General features: G+C 43.7%; 2 protein-coding genes across 2 annotated transcripts; both read left to right on the forward strand.

The window, feature by feature from the left end:
• The first annotated feature begins 8,683 nt into the window (after window positions 1-8,683).
• On the forward strand, window positions 8,684-12,695 carry LOC125508649. The gene is made up of 6 exons (XM_048673411.1): window positions 8,684-9,115; window positions 9,582-9,788; window positions 10,235-10,415; window positions 11,051-11,211; window positions 11,497-11,727; window positions 12,328-12,695. The coding sequence occupies exons 1-6, from the start codon at window positions 8,849-8,851 to the stop codon at window positions 12,442-12,444; spliced, it is 1,164 nt and encodes a 387-aa protein (XP_048529368.1). The 5' UTR covers window positions 8,684-8,848; the 3' UTR covers window positions 12,445-12,695.
• A 3,289-nt stretch (window positions 12,696-15,984) lies between these two features.
• LOC125508650 lies at window positions 15,985-19,728 on the forward strand. The gene is made up of 3 exons (XM_048673412.1): window positions 15,985-16,283; window positions 16,806-18,494; window positions 18,586-19,728. The coding sequence occupies exons 2-3, from the start codon at window positions 16,808-16,810 to the stop codon at window positions 19,434-19,436; spliced, it is 2,538 nt and encodes an 845-aa protein (XP_048529369.1). The 5' UTR covers window positions 15,985-16,283; window positions 16,806-16,807; the 3' UTR covers window positions 19,437-19,728.
• Window positions 19,729-20,127: the final 399 nt, after the last annotated feature.

A 20,127-nucleotide genomic window follows, 5' to 3' on the forward strand; every position in this document is an offset into this window, starting at 1 on the left:
GGCATAGCATGCACGGATCAACTACAATAACATCGGCAAAATCGCAAAGAAGTTGACGATCTGCCCAGATTCGCAACGAAGCAAAAGTAGAGCTCGATTGACTCAAGCTAGGGTGCTCCATAATTGCAAACAAAGACATGGATGGATAGAGCACTACAATATTAACAAAACTCCCTTACTGATCATCCTCAAAAGAGGCACGGATCACTAGGAAACAACAAGAACATATGGCATCATGAGACAAACAATCCCAGGACTTAGTGAAATCACTAAGTCCCTGGAAACAGAATTAGCAAGTGCACCACTTTGCAAGCTTGCACAAGTCACCACACACATCCTAAAAATACATGGGTTGCACCTCTGGATAGATGACAAAACCCTTAACAAAACATATGAAGAACTCACGGGCATATCATGCACACATAAATTATGGCAAAAATGACAAAAGCGCTAAACGGAGTAGCAGATCTGATAATTAACTCAAGTAGCCCTCTTCTAACAGCATTTCGGGCATCAAGATGAGCTCAAATGAAAATGATGCAATGGAATGAAATGATGTACTTTCTGAGATGAACATTTTGATATGCTATATGCATGAATCGGAGCTACGGATGCAAAGTTATGGAGCCGCGAACATGGGCATATGGATTAAAAATTCTGGGGACTTAGGAAAAAAAAGATAGGTCAACCCCTAGGGTTCGTCCCAGATCTGGATCACGTGCTTCCCGAGGTGGCTCCGGCGATGTGCACTGTTCACCGGCGAGGGAAGTCGAGGGAGAGGAGGCCGGGGCTCCGCCGGCGGCGAGGAGGAAGCGGCGCGGCCGGGGACGGGCGGTGGCGGCCCGGCGCCGGAGCAGAGGCGACGAGGTGGTGGTGGCGGCGGCGGGGCGACGCGGCCGGGCGGCGATGGCCGGCAATGGCGCGGCGGCGGCGGCGGCCGTCGAGGCGAGCCGGGAGGCGGCGGCGCGGCCAAGGAGACGAGGCGGCGGGGTCGGGCTCCTCTGGCCCGTGCGCGGGCACGGGCGGGCCGGCCACGGGCCGCGTCGAGCTGGCGGTGGAGGCGGCGAAGTGGGGCGGCGGCGCGAACCAATGGTGGAGCGCCACGTGGCGGCGGACGGGTGCGGCGGACGTGTCCGTCGGCGGGGCAATTGTCCGGCGCGCGCGAAGACGAATGGAGCTAGGGTTTCGGGGGAGGAGAAGATCCGGATTTCGGGGGTTCTTTAAATAGGCATAGAGGGAGCTAGGAGAGTCCAAATGAGGTGCGGTTTTCAGCCACGCAATCGTGATCGAACGCTCTAGATCATGGAGCAGAGTTTGGTGGGTTTTGGGCCAAATTGGAGGGGTGTTGGGCTGCAACACACACGAGGCCTTTTCGGTCCCTCGGTTAACCGTTGGAGTATCAAACGAAGTCCAAATGATACGAAACTTGACAGGCGGTCTACCGGTAGTAAACTAAGGACGCTTGGCAAGTCTCGGTCCAATCCGGAAATGTTTAATCCCCACACACGAAAGAAAGCTAGAAATGACCACCGGAGGAGAACGAAGCACCGGAATGCAAAACGGACAACGGGGAAAATGCTCGAATGCATGAGACGAACACGTATGCAAATGCAATGCACATGATGACATGATATGAGATGCATGACAATGACAACAACACACGGAGACAAAAACCCGAACCCAAGAAAATAAAATAACTTAACGCCGGAAACGGCAAGAGTTGGAGTACAAATAGGGAAAGTTACATCCGGGGTGTTACAGTTTGATCTTACGGTGCTTGATCCCAGTGACAGAAGGGGAACTGACACGTATGTATCGTTGCTATTAAGGATAATAAGGTAGGGTCTATTTCTACATAAATAGATCTTGTCTACATCATGTCATCGTTCTTATTGTATTACTTTGTTTCTCCATTAACTTAATACACTAGATGCATGTTGGATAGCGGTCGATGTGTGGAGTAATAGTAGTGGATGCAGGTAGGAGTCGATCTACTAATCTTGGACGTGATGCATATATAATGATCATTGCCTGGATATCGTCATGATTATTTGAAGTTCTATCAATTTCCCAACAGTAATTTGTTTACCCACCGCTTGCTATTTTTCTTGAGAGAAGCCACTAGTGAAACCTACGACCCCCGGGTCTCTTCTTTATTATATTTACCTTCACAATCTATTTTATTTGCCTTTTATTTTCAGATCTATTAGAACAAAAATACCTTGCTGCAATTTATTCTTATTTATTTTATCTCGCGTTCTCGTGCGATCTATCTATCAATTTATTACAACTTTCTCATGTCCTCTTGCCAATTTTTGGTGCCGTTACCCGAAAGGGATTGACAACCCCTTTAATACGCTGGGTTGCGAGTATTTGTTATTTGTGTGCAGGTGCCATTCACGTAGTGTTGCATGGTTCTCCAACTGGTTCGATAACCTTGGTCTCATCACTGAGGGAAATACCTACCGTTGTTATGCTGCATCATCCGTTCCACTTTGGGGAAATACCGACGTAGTTCAAGCAAACATCAGTCTACAACAGGTTCACTAGAAGCATGCAAAGTCCTATCACTTTTCTTTTTCTTTTTATTACTAGGAGGACTAGGTGCATCAGTATTAATTCTCTAAGAGTCTTGCTCAATTCTTTTAGGATGACCTTTAGGATACAAAGGTTTCTGAGTCATTTTACCACCTCTAGTCATAACTCTAACAACATGATCATTCATTTTATTATTCATCTCATTGAGCAAATCATTTTGTGCTTTGAGAACTTGTTCTACTTGAGTTTTTACCACAGAAGTATGTTTACTAACAAACTTGAGATCATTAACAGCTCTACACATATAATAACCCAAGCATTCAAGCATATAAGCATTTTGTTTCGATTGTCTACTAACATAAGCATTGAAATTTTCTTGTTTAACAATAAAGTTATAGAATTCATCCAAGCATTGACTAGCAGACTTATTATGAGGAATATCACCTTCATCAAATCTATGGAGAGAATTTGCCTCTACTGCACGTGACGGGTTATCAAGACTATGTATTTCTTCAATAAGTGGTAAATTATTAACATCTTATGCTTTAATACCTTTATCTTTCATAGATTTCTTTGCTTATCGCATATCTTCAAGACTGAGAAATAGAATACCTCTCTTCTTTGGAGTTGGCTTAGGAGTTGGCTCAGGAAGAGTCCAATCATTATCATTGCTCAATATATTATTCAATAGTACTTCAGTATGTTTAATAGTTCGTTCCCTGAAAACACAACCAACACAACTATTTAGATGGTCCCTAGAAGCATCGGTTAGTCCATTATAAAAGATATCAAGTATTTCATTTTTTTGAGGGATGATCAGGCAAAGCATTAAGTAATTGGAGAAGCCTCCCCCAAGCATGTGGGAGACTCTAAAGCAGCTTGTTTCTTATGAGCAGGAAAATATTTTTCAAAGAAGTAATAAATCATATCCTGGGGACTACGCACACAACCAGGAGTAAGAGAATTAAACCATATCTTAGCATCACCCTTTAACGAGAAAGGAAAAAACTTAAGAATATAGTAGTAGTAATTTTTTTCCTCATGAGCAAATAGGGTGGCTATATCATTCAGTTTAGTAAGATGTGCCACAACAGTTTCAGATTCATAACCATGAAAAGGACCAGATTCAACCAAAGTAATTAACTCAGGATCGACAGAGAATTCATAATCCTTATCAGTAACAAAGATAGGTGAAGTAGAAAACTTAGGATCATATTTCATTCTAGCATTAAGAGATTTTTCTTTCAACTTGACAAGCAATTTCTTAAGATCGTCTATATCTTTACAAGCAAGAAAGTCCCTATCTACCTCTTCATCCATAACATAACCCTCGGGTATAACAGGAAGTTCATATCTAGGAGAGCTAGTCTTATCAGGTGTTTCAAAGTTTTCAGTTTCAATAATTTCATCAGTTTCAGAAATATCATCAATTTCAACATTTTCAATATCTTTAACTCCAGCAAGTTGTTCATCAAGAAATTCACCCAGTGGCAAAGTATTATCAAGCAAACCAGTAGTATCATCATAAGCATCATGCATAGCAGAAGTAGCATCATCAATTACTTGCGACATATCAGAATCAATAGCAGGTGTAGGTGTCGCAAGCTTACTTAAAACAGAAGTTGAATCAAGTGCAGAGCTAGATGGCAGTTACCTCCCCTCGTTCTAGAGGGAAAAAATCTTGGTTTTGGTATCTTTCAAATTCTTCATAGTGGTCAACATATATAAATCCCAAGTGACTCAGAGAATAGAGCTATGCTCCCCGACAACGGCGCCAGAAAAAGGTCTTGATAACCCACAAGTATAGGGGATCGCAACACTTTTCAAGGGTAGAGTATTGAACCCAAATTTATTGATTCGACACAAGGGGAGCCAAAGAATATTCACGAGTATTAGCAGTTGAGTTGTCAATTCAACCACACCTGAAAGACTTAATATCCGCAGTAGAGTATTTAGTAGCAAAGTAATATGGAAGTAACGGTAACAGCGGCAAAAGTAACAATAGTAGTTTTGTAGTGATTGTAACAACATCAACGACAAAGTAACTTAGCAAAGATCAATATGTGAAAAGCTCGTAGGCAATGGATTGACAATGATAATTGTGCTGGATGATATTCATCATGTAGCAGTCACAACCTAGGGTGACACAAAACTAGCTCCAGTTCATCAATATAATGTAGGCATGCACTTCATATATAGTCATACGTGCTTATGGAAAATAACTTGCATGACATCTTTTGTCCTACCCTCCCGTGACAGTGGGGTCTTAATATAAACTAAGGGATATTAAGGCCTCATTTTAATAGAGAACTGAACCAAAGCATTAGCACTTAGTGAATACACGAACTCCTCAAACTACATAATCACCGGAAATAATCCCAATTATTGTCACCTTTGGGTATGCAGATCATAATTCGTAATAGGTGCCTACAACTTGCAAGATAGGATCAAGAACACAAATATATTCATGAAAACGTAGTAGGTTTAGATCTGAAATCATGGCACTCGGGCCCTAGTGAAAAGCATTAAGCATAGCAAAGTCGTGGCAACACCAATCTCAGAACATAGTGGATACTAGGGATCAAACCCTAACAAAACTAACTCGATTACATGACAAATCTCATCCAACCCATCACCGTCCAGCAAGTCTACGATGGAATTACTCACTTCCGGCGGTGAGCATCATGAAATTGGTGATGGAGGAAGGTTGGTGATGATGATGGCGACGAATCCCCCTCTCCGGAGCCCCAAACGGACTCCAGATCAGCCCTCCCGATGAAGATCAGAAGGCGACAGCGGCTTCGTATCGTAAAACACGATGAATCCTTCTCTCTGATTTTTCTCTCCGTGAATAGGTACTTATAGAGTTGGAATTAGGGTCGGAGGTGGTCCAGGGGGTCCACAAGCCTGGTAGGCGCGCCCCAGGGGGGTGGGCGCCCCTAGGGCTTGTGGCCTCTGCGTGGCCCCCTCTGGTTGATTCTTGCACCAATATTTTTTATATATTCCAAAAATATTCTTCGTAAATTTCCAGGTCAATACAGAACTTTTATTTCTGCACAAAAATAACACCATAGCAATTCTGCTGAAAACAGTGTCAGTCCGGGTTAGTTCCATTCAAATCATGCAAATTAGAGTCCAAAACAAGGGCAAAAGAGTTTGGAAAAGTAGATACGATGGAGACGTATCAGGTATAAATTTCAATTTTAGGAGTTTTACCATCCTCACTTTCCGCCATGCCAAAAATCACCCATGATAGCAACTTCAAGCAAACAAACAAGAAAACGCACAAAAAGGCAAAAGGGAAATACTTTTGTAATTTTTTTGTAAAAATATTTAGAAGTGGGGGAGATGAAAACGAGACAAAGGAAAATAAATTAAATGCAAGGAGATGAAACTTTATGCGTAGGTACTTGATAGATGTTGATGATGTATCCTCGGCAACAGTGTCAGAAATTCTTCTTGCTACTTGCGAGTTGCATTGGGATTTCCCGAAGAGCAGGGAATGATGCAGTACAATAGAGATAAGTATTTCCCTCAGTTATGAAACCAAGGTTATCAATACAGTAGGAGAATCACGCAACAACTCGTTATCGAACCCCCCTTCAGTAGAGTGCTAGAAAAGGCCTGCAAATGGGATCTCTCGCGAACAGGAACTTGCGGCGGCAGAAAAAGTATCTCGTGGACTCCTCTGTTCGTTTCCTAATTTTAGAGAATTTATAGAGGCAGAGTTAGGTCAAACGGAGCTACGTGGACCCCACGAGCCACCAGGGCGCGCCCTGGTACCTCGTGGGCCACTGCTCCATCTTCTCGTCCCCTCCCGAAGCTTCCAGGGTCTCTTATGTCGAGAAAAAAATCTCCAAAAAGTTTTGTGGCATTTGGACTTAATTTGGTACTGATATTCTGAAAAACCAAAAAATAGAAAAAAAAACAACAACTGGCACTGGGCACTGAGTTAATGGGTTAGTCCCAAAAAATGATATCTATTTGCTTGTAAATGTATATAAAACATCCAAGATTGATGTTATAATAGCATGGAACAATAAAAATTATAGATATATATCAGGCACCCCTTAAGGACGATGAAGGGAAAGTTCCCGTTGGTAGGAAAAAAAACCACAACCCCTCAAGGTTATCATGTTCTTGAACTAGGAAGAAAAAAAAACAAGTGGTTTGATTAATTAGAAATTCTATCAAGCGTAACTATTAAGCGGGCCTGATTTGTGGTTCCAATCGGGGGTACTTAATGAGCACCCCCTCCCAGAAGGCGTGTAGGAGTGTTGTGGCGAGCACGTTGGTGGTCAGCATGCATTTTCCTGGGATGCCTTAACTTTTCTCCATTTATTCCTTAGTCTTGTTTTTCTTTTCATTTCATTTGATTTTTCTAACTTTTCTTTTTTTTCTTTTGTTGTTTTGGCTTTCCGTTGATTTTTCTAGCTATCTCTAGTCTTTTTTTTCTTCTTCTGAAATTATTGTTCTACATGTCAAATGGAATACAACACATGCACAAGAAGTATAAGAAGTAAAAGTAGGGCATGAGTGGTAAGCTATATCTAAAACAATTAACAACAGATTATTGTGAAGTACAAATATGTTGTTGTTGGAAGCAAACATGGACTATCATTGGAATTACAAGTGCACTACACGACAAGTTCAATTGGACTACATAGGAGGCACATATTGAACGTCACAAGATGTACATCTTGTAATAGGGAGTTCACATTTCACTGTGCAAGGGGTGTAGATCGCCGGGAAGTACATGTTGTACTGTATGTGAAGCACAAGTTGCAGTTCATGAGAGTACACTATCCCCGCAATGGAGCATAAAATGTGTTATCGCATAAACTACAAGTATGTTTACATGGGACACTCAAATTTGTTTTTTTATGGAGTACAAAGTTACGCATAGAAAAAAAATCTTCAAAACCTATTAACATAGGATTTAGCCTTGAACATTTCGATGAGAGAAACATGTTGGTGAGAGCAATACATAATTTCGGAGCAACCTTCCATCATTCAAAAAATCCATCAAAATTCTCAGATGTGTTGCGTCACTAGTCACTAAAGGAGTTGTTTAGTAATCTTAAGATGTTGTGTTGACTCAGTATCTTGGAGATGCTCAGTATGCGTGTGTGTGTTTATAAGGGTATAAGTGTATATGAACGTCTATGATTGTACTGTTTAAAAAAATAGTAATCTCACCCTAACTTAGGAGGTCTTTGGTTGGGGCTCCATTAACGTAAATGGTAACGTGATGAGGTTACCCCGCATTTGTGGCTGTAATGGGACTGTTGCTGGTTTATTTGGTTCACTCACTCAGGTAACGGTAACAAAGAGATGAGAAAAGAAAACTGCGATTAGGGTTGCCCCTGCGTGATTCTCTTGCTCCACGACCAAGACCTGAGGACGTTGCACGCGTGGTTTGAGGACAGATTTGCTGCGGTGGCCGGCGGCACAACGGCAATGGAGACGGCCGTGGTGGTACGGCGGCAACGGAGGCGGCCGCGGTAGTGGACGGCAGCCATGGTGTTACGGCTGCAGCGGACGCGGCCGCGGCGGTGGACGACAACCCTGGTGGTACGGCGACAACGGCGGCTGCGGTGCTCCGGCTGCGGTGCTCCGATGGCGGTGTCCATGGTGGCTCGTGCGAGGCAGACGCAAAAGATGTTTGAGGAAGAAGAGAAAACAGACGTGGGCGAGAAAGGTGGATCGGGGATGGGATCGCTTAACGGCCAGGTGTGGGCGTAATCGTTTTTGTATAGCGCAGTAACTGATTACGCGGTTTGTGATTCCAGCCCGACTCAAACCAAACACACGTAACGATAATGGATATCGCTGTAATCAGGTCCCGGCCAAAAACTGACGAAACAAACACCTTCTTAGGCTTTGTTCGGTTAATCCCAACCCCAGGTGGATTGGAGGGGATTTGCAGGGATTTTGGTTTGCAGGGGATTAATTCCCCCTCAATCCCCTTCAAATCCACCTCAACCGAACAAGCCCTTAGTGTTTTTTGAACTATGGTACCCTAACCGGTGATTTCCGGTTTACATTTTTTTGAGCGGTATTTCCGGTTTTACATACACAAGAAAATGAAAAAACTGTCTCAAGCCCAAGATGGAGGTGGGCCTGATTTGTTCCTCCTCGTCGCTACGAACCACGCCATTCTCCTCCGCTGACCCTTCGTTGCACTCAGACTAGAAACTCGATCGAGGAAAAAAAACCGAGCAGGATCTCTCGGAGAAGAAGAGGAAGAAGCGCCAAATCTCCAAACCCTAGAGGAATCCCGACCAGCTTCTACCTATGATCCCGGGCCATGGACCCGGGCCCCTCGTCTGCCAGCGCTGACCCGTCCCCGCCAGAGGAGGAGGAAGAGGAGGAGGAGGAGGAGCGCGACAGCAGCACCGGCAGCACGTGGGTGGTCGTGCCGGGGAGCGAGGTGCTGGGTGCCGACGCGCCCAAGGTCGTCGGCTGGGAGGAGCTTCAGCAGGAGCTCGCGCGCCTCTGGAGCCTGTCCGCCGCGCTCGCCGCCGCCAGGGACCGCAAGGCCGGCCTCGCCGCGCGCCTCGAGTCCGCGCTCGAGGTAATTGATTAGTTAATTATTGCCCGATCTGCCTAGGGTCACTCCTTGCTTCATCCTTAGTGAAATGATGAGATCCTTTCTGCAATTCGCACACCGGATCTTCGGCGTGCTTTGCTTTGCTCCCGAATTAGGTTTACTTCCATCAGAGGGCGTCCAGTCTTTACACATTCTTCAGTTTGCAAGCAACATTTCATTCCGCTGATCACTCCTGTTTTTAGTATTTATACCTAGTGACTAGTGTGTCCTCGGTCTGGTGATCAGATTTTATTCGGAGATACTAGATGCCCTATAAACGTTTTAACCAAAAGGGGCCTTTCATTGCTTTTGACTTGTGAAAGTTCGTCGTGCTACTATTACTGTATTTGCCAATGCATCTCGTTGGTTTTATGAAATTAGGTTTGTTGCAAAGTACATCATGAGTTATTCTGGATGTTTAATTTGTACTTCGAAATATGTTGACGGGCAGGCAAGAAAGGCAGTTCTTCAGCAGGATAATGAGTTGGCTGAGATGAGGCAGAGATTGCAATCTCATGCTGATTTTATGGGGGAATTGAGGATGCAAACGAAGGAAGTGTCTGCAAATGTTGAGGATCGAAGGGAGCAGCTTTGCGTCAAGATCAGGACGCTGACAGTAGCAGACAAAACTGTTGGCGCAGCACAAAGTAAATTACAGGTATTCAGTTGTATGTGCGCGATCGAGAAATGGTTGCATTGTTTTCTTTTACCCCCTGTTAAGAAGCCATACAAGTCTTGCGCATGGAATTTTCTACCGAAAAGCATTTCCTGCTGCTTTTTTCGTGTGGGGGTTGTATAGAAGTTTCATGGCCCTTTATCGGCGCTCTTCTTGTAAATTCCGATAATAAATCTATCAGTATTGAATTCAAAGGCTACATAAAGACGCAGTGCATTGTGGCCTGTATGTTCGTAGACCAAATTTTGACGTCGCGTATTTCTTTACTTGAACATATTCTTCTCTTAATTAGATATCTGGTGTAAATAGATTTTCATGATGGGGATTCTAGAAAGAACGTTTTCTAAGCTTCAAAACTGGATATGATGTTACTCTTCTATTCCACAAATCTCACTCGAACATTTTTGTATGGGTGATGGTGGTTATAGGAACCTTGTAAATTGCTGTCTGGGGAACGTGGCCATGGTCGTCTTAAAGGTCTGGAACGAATGTTACGGATGAGACAACAATACATGATAGGACAAGTTGCTCAGATATATCCTGTGAGGCCCTTGAATGAGCAATCTCCAATTGTAAAGCCTGGATTAAACTCTAGTATCACTAGAACAGGTATGCCACTCATCCTGTTACGACCTTCATGAGTCACCAATTCTGCATACCAGCTCTCTGAAATACTAAAATTCCATGCATATGTTTTCACTAGTCACAAGCATAATACTGGTCTAGCAGAACCATACAGCGTGCATATTTGTCTTGCTGCAGTTCTTGCTACTGATGCTTGCATGAACTTATTTGTGGGTGGATTAATAAGTTTATTCATTTATGCAATAAATATTCAACGCTGATGCTTGGTAGCCACACTTATTTGCATAGTGGTTGTACACAGATCTTCCCAGCCATTTAGCTTCTTACTCCTTTTGCATTATTCTGCAATTCTAGATTTGGAATTGTCTCATACAGTACAGCATCGATGCACTTTAAGGACTTACGATTATTTCTCCTATTCAATAGTTATGTTCATGCTATGCAGCATGACTCCTGTCATCATGTAACATTTTCATTTAAGTAGCCATTCTTATGAAATTGGCATTTCATAGCTATTATGATGAAATTGACAATTTTTATTAAAGAATGAGATACACTGGTTTCATTTCCCTCTTAAGAAAATAGAATGAATCATGAGTTCTGGGACTGTAATTTTAAAGTTTGTTGTCACAGTTGTTAAATCTACCGAAAAATTTCAGGAGTTGGTGAAGCACTGTTGCCCAATGGTTCCCAAAACGGACAGGCACCTTTGGCCATTTTGGGACTACAGTTATCAAAGCTTTCTATAAAAAAGACCAGCTACTTCAGTGACAAGACAGAGATTCAAAAGTCTGCTACTCTTCTTGGATATGTTGCACATGTATGTATTTAAATCTTGATAAATAATTAATGAGTAGGATTTGACTTCATTCATTCTAGTTTGCTTCTAATCCTTTCTATAGGAGTTTGAAAATTTATACTGTATGAGTTAATATTCTGTTGTAGAATGATGAGATATTTATATCAGATCGACATATAACTAGTTTGTCAATTTGTGTTTCGCGGTGATAGAAATGACACGAAGTTTTCATTCATGGACTCTAAGTACGCCGGCCTTTCTCCGTTTGTGCTGCTGAATCTATATTTATTTGTTTTTGACTCATAGGCGGTCTCCCTTATTGCATCATATCTTGATGTTCCTCTTCGATATCCACTACGGTTGGGAGGTTCACATTCGTATATTGTTGATCATGCCCCTTCAGTTGACCCATCTATAGCCCCAGGAGTAAGTTCTTCTACCCCTTCGAGCACAAGCATGAGGACAATGGAATTCCCTCTGTTTTTTGAAGGACAAGAAACGACAAGATCAGCATATGCTGTATTCTTGTTAAACAAGGTTGGTCAAGCTTTTGCATTTAAGTAATGCAAAGTAGGCATTATTAGTTTAGAGTTGCTGATCTTACGAATGAAATATGATTCAAGAGAATGACCTGACTACATCTATCTGCTAGGCTCTTAGCATCAAATAGGTGATTTAGAATCTTAATGTAAGCAGACCATAGTCATGGTTTTATACTTGAGTGGGAGAGTGGGTAGATAGCTAGATATGGATCAGGATATGACAAAAAGGTCAACCTTAAATGAGTTTAACAGAGCTTTGTGGAAGTAGCAAAAGTGGCATCTCATGAAAATGTTGGCTATTTTCAACTACTTGTGAGTTGGGAAGCTGTGTAGAAAATCATAAACATGGAGTTTAGTAATGCATGGAAATTTAATGGCAACCAGTGAGTAACAGTGAATCCTCTAGGTTTTTGGAATATAAACTGTAGTTCAATTGTATAGTTGGTACACATTTTTATCCGTATTTGTATTTGAGTAATTATATGTCCCTGAAATAGTTGGTTATCAGAAAGAACTTGATGTGTAGTGTTTACTTCCACCCGTTTACCATTAATTCTGCTTAGACGTTTAACCTTCCCGTTATGTTTCCTGACAGGATGTCGAACAACTTCTGAACCACATTGGCGCTGAGAGTCTTGGCCCAAGACATGTACTAGCTAACCTGAAGCAGCTAACAACCATTGTCCAGTCACAACAATACATTTCTGATTGATTTAACCCAAAGAAACACAGTTTTGAATTTCTGAGGGATATATATTGCTTGCTTATGGCTGAGTCCTAGTGTAACCTGGTGCTGTTTTTAGCGAGCACCTTTCCTTTCCCTGGACGGAAATGAGCTCAGGTCTCCCTTTGCTGACATGTTGATGTAAACGCGTAATTGCTTTCTCCGTGTAAAATGTTGTCACTTGGATGTGTACAGGAAATAGATGGATGATGATAAATGAGTTGTAGTGCAGGAAATCTCACTGCTTGTTACCAGAGCTGTGGTTGCTTGTTTTCCAAGCGTTATGGACTTGCATCCATTTTTTGATAGTACTCAAAGGTCAGAGCTGTTACTAAGAGAAAAAGACTTGATACCTTCCGTTCCTCTTCCAGGCCTCGAAGAATTTTCCTGAGACTTTGTTGAAGTGATTGATGTTGTGTAGCCTGGTGCTCTTCTGTACCGAATGCGTTCTTGCGTATGCATGCTGAACTCAGAATATTTTCTTATTGATGCAGATGAACAAATCCTGGAATTCAAAAATATATGAAGGCGCCGAGGGGATTGCAGACTATAGGCCCATCAGTCTCATTCATGCCATTGCTAAGATTATCGTAAAAATCCTCTCAACCCGTCTTGCTCCGCACATGGAAAAGCTGGTCTCCAACGCCCAAAGCGCATTCATCAAGCGCAGAAGCATACACGACAATTTTTTGTGTTCGCAACCTGGCCCGTAGACACCCCGTCTCTGTTGTTCAAGCTTGACATCCAAAGGGCCTTCGACTCAGTTAGATGGGAATACATCCTTGATCTCCTACGGCGAAGGGGTTCCCTCCCTCCCCCCCAAGTTTCGAGATTGGATTGCGGCTCTTCTTTGCACATCATCCTCGAGGATCCTACTGAATGGTGGGGTGGCCCCCGTCTCTGTTGTTCAAGCTTGACATCCGCAAGGCCTTCGACTCAGTTAGATGGGAATACATCCTTGATCTCCTACGGCGAAGGGGTTCCCTCCCTCCCCCCCAAGTTTCGAGATTGGATTGCGGCTCTTCTTTGCACATCATCCTCGAGGATCCTACTGAATGGTGCCACCCCATCAAGCATGGTCGGGGCCTTCGGCAAGGGGATCCCCTATCCCCGCTCCTTTTCGTCATTGCAATTGATGCACTCCAACAACTGCTTGAGTTGGCAACCAGAAAAGGGCTACTTCACAAGGTGCGGGGGAGAGGGGTCATGGTGAGAACTTCACTCTATGCAGATGATGCAGCCATTTTCATGGCCCCAATTAAAAATGATATTGACAACCTCTCAGCCATCTTGAGCGGATTCGGGGAGGTCACCGGGCTATGCACCAATTTCCAAAAGAGCTCTGTTGTGGCCATTCGATGCAATCACCTTAATCTAGAGCACATCCTTCAAAGCTTGCCGGCGAAAAGGGCGTCCTTCCCCTTAAGATATTTGGGCCTTCCTCTATCCGTTTGGAAGCTTAAGTTGGTGGATTGGCAATTCCTTGTGGACAAGGTTGCGGGCAAGCTGGTTACCTATGATGGACAAAATATCACCACCAGTGGACGCACTGCCCTTGTCAAGTCCGTCATCACCTCTCAAGCGATCTACTTCATCACGCCATTGGTCGTACCGCCGAGCATTCTTCAAAGCATTAACAAACTCGAGCGAGCCTTCCTTTGGTCCGGATCGGACAAGACGATGGGTGCCAAGTGCAAGGTGAATTGGGAGATTGTCTGTCGGCCGCATGAATATGGTGGTCTAGGGGTCCTCAACACTGACAAATTTGCGAGGGCCTTGCGTTTGAGGTGGCCATGGTTTGAATGGACGGCGCCTCACAAGATGTGGGTCGGATTGGGAAACCCATGTGACGAGGAGGACCTTGACTTCTTCTATGCATCCACAACCATCACCATGGGGAATGGTGCTAAAACACCTTTTTGGGATTCCCCTTGGCTTCATGGAGGCAAGCCCAAGGATGTCGCTCCTCTCATTTTTGAGGCCTCCTCGAGGAAGAATTGGAAGGTGCGCGAGGCTCTAAAAAATAATGCGTGGATCCTCAAAATCAACACCTCCACGGTCGTATCAGTTGAACACATCCGGCAATTCTTCACTCTTTGGGCGCTTTTAATTGATGCCCACCTTGTTGGACATGCCAAAGACACCATTGTGTGGAAGCACACGACAAGCGGGCATTACTCTGCGGCCTCCGCCTACAAGGCCCAATTTCTAGGATTGGTCGTCTCCCCCATGGATCAAATGATTTGGAAGGCTTGGGCGCCGCCAAAGGCTAAATTCTTTGCTTGATTGGCTATCCAAGATAGAATTTGGACTGCGATAGGCTTGCAAAGCGGGGATGGTCAAACTGCGGGCTTTGCACTCTCTGCAAGAGAGATCAAGAAAGTGGACCACATCTCTTCTTCAAATGCCGATACACCATTCGGCTATGGAACTCGGTCATCGCGAAATTCGGCCTTCACCACTTGGACACTGCTACTTGGCAGCTACATGATTCGGTAGAGGAGCGGTGGACAAATATAACCGGTGCCGGAGTCCCCAATAGGAAGGCTATGGCCTCTCTTACCATACTCGTGTCATGGACCACTTGGAATGAGAGGAATGCCCGTGTTTTTTGACAGAAGAGCGCTCCGCCAACAATCTTGCTCAACTTCATCATTTGCGAGGCAAACCTTTGGGTCACTGCCGGTGCAAAGAAATTAGGGGCTATTATTTTATGCGAGTAATCACTCATGCCGTGTAAGAGTGACTTCTGTAACAAACTCTCTTCTTATCTTAATTAATAGATGAGGCAAATCTTTTGCCTCCGTTTTAAAAAAATGAATGAAACTCTTTGGCAGGATTGAGAATTACAAAAGGCAACAGTGAAAGGAGGAGCCGAGTAGTTTACTTTCTCCATCTCTCACTTAGGCCTCCTTTGGTTTAGAGGAATTTCATAGGAATTCTAGAGGATAGGATTCTTATTGGATTTTTTCCTTTAGAGCCCTTTGGTTCATAGGAATGGATTCCTATTCCTACATAGGATTGGTTCCTATCCTCCATATTTCATAGGAAAATAAAAAAGAGCCTAGACTCAATGGAAAAATTCCTTTGGTGTCAACCAAATGACATCTTGTTTCTTATTCCTACTCATAGAATTTGAGATACATGTTATCTCATTTCCTACAAGATTCCTATTCCTATGATAATCCTATCCTATGAACCAAAGGAGGCCTTAACTTTACCCTTTTTTCAATATCATTTATGCCACTGTAGTTTGTGGATCTAGCAGAGCAATGATACGCATCCAGCACGCCACGCCCTCGCCCCACAGGAAAAGGTCGCTGAGCACATGCCGCCATTTCAGAAGCTCACAGTTCCATCATTGTACTACCAAGCATAAAGAGAAGGGGAAATAAAAACAAAAAACAAAGTAAGCCGAGATCTCCTAGCATTGCTTCATGATGGACAAAGGTAGGTGATCAACCTCTGTACTACTAGTACATTTGGACATGTCATGTACTGTTATGATGGCACCTGAGTAACTTTCTCCTCACACCATGATCTCCAGGACAGGGTGAGATGCCTCAGGGCTCCCTTTTGGTGCCGACCAAAGCATTTTTTGTCTGTCAAGGGTGGTGCTGCAAGTGCAAAGCAAGGGATCCAGACACAGGAAAAAGGAGCCTCCCCAGTGCACCGCACTGCAGCTTCCTTCCTTGCTTTGGTCTCGCTTCTTTACTTGTTCGATCCAGTTCCATGTGGTTGCCACCATTTCTCCACTGCATGCATCTGGGCCTGTGACGCTAGGAGATTTTGGTTCTTGCTGTTCGCCGTCGTCGACGTCGATGCAGGTGAGAGCCCATCCTTCACCCAGGGACGCTTCTTGTGCTGTGCATGCTGCTGGTTTCGTTGAGTGCCGTTGCTGGTTTGCTATTGTTCGGTGAAAGCACTACGCCTATGCTGTGATGGATCTTTGTTTCCTTCTGTGTAATTTCTGCCAGTCTGTTCCGCAAACTGGAGTTTCTTCTACTCCTGTCTTAGGTCGGCACCTGTAGACGTTCGCAAGCAAAAAATGATTTTAGAAGTCATCTGGTTAATGAAGAACGTCGTCGGCCTCATCACCAAAAAGGCCACCACAAAATTTGTGGCCCATTTCATCTTGTTGGAAGTGATGTTTCTTATCAACGTTCATTGTTAGTGTACTAGTATACAGAGTGTTCTTCAACAATAGGCATCACTGCATCAGAAACAGATAGATAACAAACATTTTCACTAGATCATGAGCTCAATTCATCTGCGCATGCTTTATAATACTAGTACCCGAATTATACCCAGGCTAATGATCTGCTTCTTGCTTCCTATTATCATGCCAGGAATGCGTTTAATGGACAAATTTAAGCAGATGGCTAAGGATCTCGGCACAGACGATCTCGTTCTGCACGCTAAGAGAATATTGCATTCCTCTTTCGCAGTTGCTTATCAGTCTTCTTGTGATTATCCTATGGTACTCGGTGCTGGGATCTTGTTGCTGCTACTACATAGGATTTGCCCTCCTCTACTTGCTTTCCTAGTGTCTTCCTCTCCCCTCCTGCTGTTAACCGGACTTCTTCTCGGAGCCCTTTTGAGTTATGGTGAACCAAATACCCCCTCAGTGACTGCAGAAGGAGACTCTGATAATCAACAAACTTTGACCCCGGAGTCCAAAAATTCCATTGCTGACTGCTCGACCGAGGAGGTTGAGAGTGTTACTATCGAGACTTGCTTGGAGAAGAGAACCGGCAGTGCAGGAGTATATGTCGAGGAGAGAGCCCCGGCCAATAACACGCATGACAATCACTGCGAAGAAACAAATGTCATGTTTCTGGCAGCTGATACTGTGCTTAGCACGGAGTCTTCTAAATATGCCCAGAGCAATGTCATCATGGGAAGAGAAGGATATGGTGAGCAAATCAGCGAGAAGTCTGATCTGCAAGAATTTGAGAGCAGCAATAATGAAAGAGGTGACTATGAAGTACACAATCATTATCAGTTTGGTGAACCCACGAGTCCCTGCTGGCAGTCTGCTGACCGGCAGGATCCTTGTTATGGTTCTGAATCTGATCTTACTGATGACAGTTCTTCTCCTGATGCATCCATGACCGACATAATCCCAATGCTTGAAGAGTTGCACCCACTGATAGACTTGGGGACTGGTCACCCCACCTTGGCCTCCAGGTCCAGGGACAACTTGAATTCTTCATCAGATGACGATGAGAGTGACCTTGAGGAGGATGACGATGACGACAGTATCTCGGACGATGAAGATGAAGGAGAGGAAGAGGAGAAAGATGATGGAAATGATCAGGAGGATGTCATAGGAAAGAATGGTAGGGCCGATGGTCTGATGGAGCTGCAGAGAGCAAAGAATATCCTGAAGTTTGAACTCGATCAGAGGCTAATGGACTTGCAAACCGCTGATGCAACACAGAAATTGAAGGAGGCATCCCGTTTCTTTGTCCAGGTTCCTTCCATTTCCACACCAAGAGGGCAACCATATGATCCTTCAAATGCCTCAGGGGAAGGGGAAGTGATAGAGTTACCCCAGATACCTGATTCAGCACCATCTGTCCTCCTGCCTATGGGAAGCCTATTTGATCTTCCTTCTGACCATATTGTGGACCATAACAGTCAATTGGAAGAAACTTGGACTCCTCGCTCGTACTCTCCAGCAACACAGCTTAGAAAGCATGGAAACTTCCATGGACGGCACTCCGCTAATCCGTGTCGCAGTGGCCTCAAATCGGAGAAAGGTGAAATTGGTGGAGAAGATGCCCTTGGTAGTCACTCGGACAGTGATGCTGCTAAGCAAGGGAATGATGGGAGGTTATCTTGTTCACAGGAAGCACATTTAGGTGAAGAGATCAAAATACTAAGCCCAGTAATTTCAGATGCTGGTGTGTTGAAAGGAGATTACGGGATGCATGAAGGCAATAACAATGCTGATTCCAGTGATGATATAAATTCATTTCCTACCATGAAAAATGAATCCAGCACTTCAGAAGCGGAGGTTTCAGTTCATCCAGGTAAATTTGTTATGGCTTTCAGACGAATAAATATAATGTACTTTTTCCTATTGGAAATCTTTGCTCAACTAAGGTTGATAATATCTTGCAGGCGGTGAGCAATCAGTGCTATGCTGTCTATCCAAAGTAAATAATTCTGAGCAATATGTCGTCGAAGCGAATTCCATCGATGAAGTTAACTCGTTATTCAGGAGCCGCATGGAGGAAGTGCTAGTGCAGTCCGTTTCAGAGCCCGTTATGGGGCAACCTTTGACAGTTACACTTGAAGATGACTCGAGTGACCCGGCGTTATGTCCAAACCCCGGGATGCATGCCATTGAAGCGAGTTCAGTTGAAGAATTAAATTCACAATTTGTACAAATCAATCACGAAGTACTGACATATGACGCTTGGGATGTTGAGCCGGTTCAAGAAAAGTCAAGTGAAGAAGCATTTCTTGCTGCAGATGAGCATACTTCAGAAGTCCCAGTTGGAAATGGGTCCAGAGAGCTGTCAACTGCAGAAGAAAACCAGCAGTTCGCAGGTACTTCTAGGCTCCATGTTATTGAGGTGACCTCAGCTGAAGAGATGAAAAGGCTATTCAATACACTCGAAGATGTGCAGGACCAGATGCATCATAGCTCAGAGCACAAGCTTGCTCAAGGTACAGGAGGGAGTGCTTCTGGCACGCTAGGTCTTGAAACAGAGCCCGTCGAAGATGCCGGCTCTGCTTTCGAGCAGTTAATCTCTGGCCATGACAAGGGGAAGATGTCTCAAGATGTTGAGGTGGAGCTGAAGCCATCCGAGCTCAACTCTGAACTGGAGGTTACCGAGGCCCAAACTCTGGATGATGATTCTAGTTATGACACATTTGGCAGTGGTTCTAAAGTAACTGAGCTCAAAGATTCAGCTGGAACTCCTAAATCTGTTGCTGTTGAAGGGCGGCATGAGGAAGATGTTTGAAGTTGCAAGTTGCAACACATGATTCAGGCATTGGGCTACTCCCGGGGCTCTGGAAAGTGTCAAATAGCTTTGATGTGAGAAACTGAAGTTAAGTTCCATTAAGCAAGGGCTCAAAAACACTACACTCCTTTTTTTTTGCAGAATACTGGATTTGAATTATGAATGGCTATGCTCTCAAATGTTCCCCTTTCTTTAATTTTTAGACAAATAAGCTAGTAGTAGGGTTGTAACGAACTATATTCTTCTGTACTTCAAAGAAAAATTTGGCAGGAGCTCTGCTGATTAGCCCTGACATTATCAGCTTCAAAGCCTACTAAAAGGAAGTATTTACTCGAGTAATCCAAATGCAATTCAGATGCAAAATGCTTAACGTGCTACTGCTACTACTACCTCCGTCCTGGTTGTTAGTCCCTTCTTGCATTTTGGGTCAAATTTTGACCTTTAATTTAACTACCAAAAAATAAGTTATATACACCAAAAATAGTATCATTGAATATCTCTTTCTAATATGCATCCAGCAATATAAGTTTTGTGACATACAACTTATATTTTTTAGTCAAATCTACGACCAAAATTTGACACAAAATACGAAGGGGATCAATAACCCAGACGGAGGTAGTACATCTGATCGAAAAATGTAAGTATTAGAATTTGTAGCGGTGAAACATTATTGCTATTTTGTGACATTCAA

Source organism: Triticum urartu, chromosome 5, assembly GCF_003073215.2.
Source record: "Triticum urartu cultivar G1812 chromosome 5, Tu2.1, whole genome shotgun sequence".
NCBI classification, from domain to species: Eukaryota; Viridiplantae; Streptophyta; class Magnoliopsida; order Poales; family Poaceae; genus Triticum; species Triticum urartu.

Excerpts from the sequence above, each read along its gene's own strand:
- LOC125508649 (XM_048673411.1), top strand. The coding sequence starts at position 8,849 with ATGGACCCGGGCCCCTCGTCTGCCAGCGCTGACCCGTCCCCGCCAGAG. Across the intron at positions 9,789-10,234 it reads CAGCACAAAGTAAATTACAG|GAACCTTGTAAATTGCTGTC; the intron begins GTATTCAGTTGT and ends TGGTGGTTATAG. Across the intron at positions 11,212-11,496 it reads TTCTTGGATATGTTGCACAT|GCGGTCTCCCTTATTGCATC; the intron begins GTATGTATTTAA and ends TTTGACTCATAG.
- LOC125508650 (XM_048673412.1), top strand. The coding sequence starts at position 16,808 with ATGCGTTTAATGGACAAATTTAAGCAGATGGCTAAGGATCTCGGCACA. Across the intron at positions 18,495-18,585 it reads GGAGGTTTCAGTTCATCCAG|GCGGTGAGCAATCAGTGCTA; the intron begins GTAAATTTGTTA and ends AATATCTTGCAG.